We start from the raw sequence: 3,745 nt of genomic DNA, 5'->3' as shown, positions 1-3,745 counted from the left end.
GTTAAATAAAAAAGGTAAATAGAGCAATTGTGTAACACCTTTCTTTTTTTAACCTGAGACAGAAACTGTTTTTATTAGAGACTCTTTTGCTGGAGAAAAACAACCCTTTCTGGTTTATTTGTGCTTGTGGAAGACGGTTTCCTCCGTGCCCCATCTACTGCCCTACATTTTCTCACTGAACTCTGCGTTTTCTGGCTGTGCATTCATCCAAGGATGCAGCACAGAATTCTTTCCCTTAAGTATTAATTCCACAAAAATCAAATGATGAATTTCACATTGCTCCCAACATCCTCTGCTATTAAAACTCACCTCAAGTCTGGTCTAGTATATTAGATTTGCCATTTCCCAGTATCTCATACTCGTCCAGAAGTTGCACTTTTCTGTTCTTCTTTCCAGCCTTAAGACAAACAGAAGAAGTGCCTTCTCCTTTGCAGATTCTCTCCTGGATCAGCCTTCCTGTTTATTTCCCCTTAATAATATCCTATTCTGTTCAAATTCATGCTCCAGAAAAGTTGTCACCTGTTCATGATTCTCTTACATACTCCTGTTTTTCAGCTTTCCACTCATCTCTCCTTTGGATGTTCTTCTCTTTTTTATTTTACAACTTCTGAGCTGTATAATTTAATATTCTGCTTACATGTGCTACTATACAACCTTCTAAACTTCTAATTAAATTAGTGGCACCTTTCCAAAACATCAAGAATTGCAATTTTTCACTTTAAATAGAAAGTCTCCAGGAAGATATCCATTAATTCTTCTGCTTCAGCTCTGCAAATTATGAGTTTTATGTGAGAGTCTCTATGCAATTTTGTAATATGCATTATGCAGGAAGTCACATTACTAAAAATGTTCTTTCTGGAGTTATAAATCTTCAGGTGATGGCATGGCTCAGTTTAATGCAGTGCTCATTTTTTCCAGTATCTTATGGATCCAGAACTTCACACAATGAATCTGGGCAATGACCTTCACTTTAACAGCTGATGCAGTCAAGGAACCACATATCACAAAGATCCATATCAGCCTCAGTAAAATAGTGTGGGCACTAAGACAAATCAGTAGCTAAAGGTTTGACACTTGTGATGACATAGAGTACCAAACAACCCCTCCAACCTATTTTTTAGCCCATAAATGTCTGCATTAAACTCATTGTGGTAGAAATAACTTTTTTCTAGACACCAGAGGTGAGGTGTCTGGCTCTAGGACCCATGGAGGTCCATTTTAACACATTAAGCTCTGAACGAAGGATTCGCTGGGCATTAATGAACCAGAAATTCTTGTAAAATCTGTTTGCTAGGGAAAAAGACCTCACTGCTGGCTTGGTCAGGACAGCTGCACCTGAACTGACTGGTTTTGAAAGATGTGTGAAGAAGCTGTGTATACACATCATGGATGTGGCTGACATTTCAACTTACAGCCCAAAACATCCATCAGGGAGTAAAAAGCAATTATATACCCTCAACTTGACAGAAGGGAGGGGTTGGAATTTGCTTTCCTAATCATTCAGTACTGTTTGCAAAGGGTCTGAGGTAACTTCCACATATTAATAATAATCCCATTGATTTATAGGAATGGTTTAGGCTTGAAGAGACCAAACACCTGCTACTGTTCCAGACCAGTTAGACAAGGCTTTGAGCAACGTGGTCTAGTGGAAGGTGTCACTGATCATGGTAGGGAGTTGGAAGGAGATGGTCTTTAAGGTCCCTTCCAACCCAGCCATTCTATGATTCTATGATTTCATGATTTTACATGGGCATAATGGATTTCAGCTTCAATGTGTGTAGAGGCTTTAAAACATACTCTGAACACCAAAAATCTGAGCCCTTCACTGGGACAGTTTGCACAAAGTTTGCTATTAATAAGGTTGTATGTGTCATGGGTTTGAATTGTGCCACTGATTTGAACAGTAAGATTTTCATAGCCAAAGAGCAAGTCATACCCAACTTGAAACATTCTGAAACCTTACCATATAACAGGTGTGCTCATTTTTATATATATTCATTAAATCACTTTCTGTTCTCAGTTACCCTTTTATAAAATCAGAATGAGCTTCAGGCTGAGGAATCCAAAAGTAAAAACTGATTCAGTTTTTACTGCTTTAGAAAAAAGAAAGTATTGGAAGAAATAATCAGAAAACTGACACCTTATCTCAATCCTTATTGTTTTATGGTCCATCAGCATTTGAGACCTTACAGCGTCTGCTGAGGTACCAAATCATGGTACCCCTCAGCTCTTCCCAAAAATGGAGAAGGCAGTCAGGATTCATAGTGGAAAACCTGAAGTCTACAGCCTCAAGTCTAAAGTTAGGACACAGTAATTGCAGGCAGCAGGCTAAGAATAACAGAACAAACTCATGAGGAGAGAATTAACAATAAAACACAGGAACTCTGACTTTCCCTTCACAACATTACCTAATTCTAATGTTACGAAGAAGAAAGCAGTGTAAGCGTGTGTGCAAGAGATAACAGGCTGTCAAAGCACCACTTCAGCTCAGTGACAGAAAATTAAAGTTTGATTATTCAGTAGAAGCTGAGCTGATCCGAGAGTCACACCAGTGTCCAGTTCACAGCACAACTTACCTTCACAAAGAGCTCGATTTCAGGGTCCTTTCCTTCCCCGTTAGCAGCAACAGAGTCTGTCATTTTTCACCCCCAAGGCCACCAGCTGATCTCCCTCTATTAAGTGGCAAAAGGTTTCAACTGCACAGCGGGTGAGTTTCCCTTCCAAACTGCTCTCACAAAGCTCTTAAAATATCATTTGTAATTATGATAAAGCTCAAAAGCAGTGGAGAAAACAAGTTTGCAGGTTAATAAATTAATAATAATTTAAAAAAGGCAGGCAGCAGAGAAGCAGTCCCTGTTACAGTTGTGTAGTTCTTCAGAGCAACAAGTGCTGCTGTGCTCTGGTACAGTATCCTCATCTGTCAGAGCTGCAGTCCTTGCTGCCTGCCCAAAATAGCCCAGAGCATAAAAAAAGAGGGTGGGGTTAACTCACAGGGGAGGAGACAAAATCGCCCAGAGCATAAAAAAGAGGGTGGAGTTAGCCCACAGGGGAGGAGGCAAGTTTCTGGTACCTATGGCAGGATCAGTCTCAGAGCAAACAATTCTGGTCTTCCCCGTTTTCAGCATTTCTGTCGTTCCCTCCCTTTATTCTACAGCTGGGAGCACCAGGGACAGGGAAGAAGGAAGTTCTGCAGCAAGCCTGGTTTCGTTGCTTTAAGCAGCAGTGATGTTTTTTCCTGCTTTTCTGAGGGGTGTTTTTCCTGCTCCGAGCTGTTCAAAATCCTAATATTGTTATTGCTAAGAACGGTAAGGAAAAAAAGAGCCTGTGCATTGGCCGTGGCATTGGTACAAGGGGTGTGCAGAAAAGCAGAGTTTTGCCTCAGCAAAACCCCCCATGTGTGTGATACAAAGGGGCACAGAAACCAGAACTCAATACTCAGGTGAGAGAAGTACCTGTGGTGCCAGCACTGTTGATGGAGTTCAGGAGCAGAGGAACGGGAATGTTTGGGGCCCATAACTATTTCTCAGCATGTCCCTCGGGATGCTGGTTGTAGAGGGGGGACAGGAGAGCGATGATTCACTGGGGTGGAGCATGGAAGAACAGTTCCAAAGGCCTCAGCCTGCTGCTGACATATTGGCATCTCTACTCCCTTCCTTTACCCTGCATTCCTTGCGTGACTCAGAGGTCACCACACAGCAACCCTAAGCATGAGGTGGCACAGGATAGAAAGGCCTGACACAGCCAA

The 3,745-nt window shown here is 41.7% G+C and overlaps 1 protein-coding gene across 3 annotated transcripts in view; it reads right to left on the bottom strand.

Moving 5' to 3' along the window:
- The window catches only part of CLIC5 (chloride intracellular channel 5), a 77,227-nt gene that overhangs the window by 56,734 nt on the left and 16,748 nt on the right, over positions 1-3,745 (bottom strand). Inside the window, exon 1 of one of the 3 annotated variants that reach the window (XM_051811692.1) lies at positions 2,577-2,941. The exons of the other annotated variants lie outside the window; for them this stretch is intronic. Within the exon in view, the coding sequence (XP_051667652.1) occupies positions 2,577-2,639 (63 nt within the window). The 5' untranslated portion in view covers positions 2,640-2,941. Of the gene's footprint in view, positions 1-2,576; positions 2,942-3,745 lie in introns of those variants that run through there. 3 annotated transcript variants of the gene reach the window in all.

This window comes from Manacus candei, unplaced genomic scaffold (genome assembly GCF_025592945.1).
Source record: "Manacus candei isolate 608988 ecotype Guabito, Panama unplaced genomic scaffold, ASM2559294v1 h1tg000007l, whole genome shotgun sequence".
NCBI lineage: Eukaryota > Metazoa > Chordata > Aves > Passeriformes > Pipridae > Manacus > Manacus candei.
This window is presented reverse-complemented; position numbering and strand designations above follow the sequence as displayed.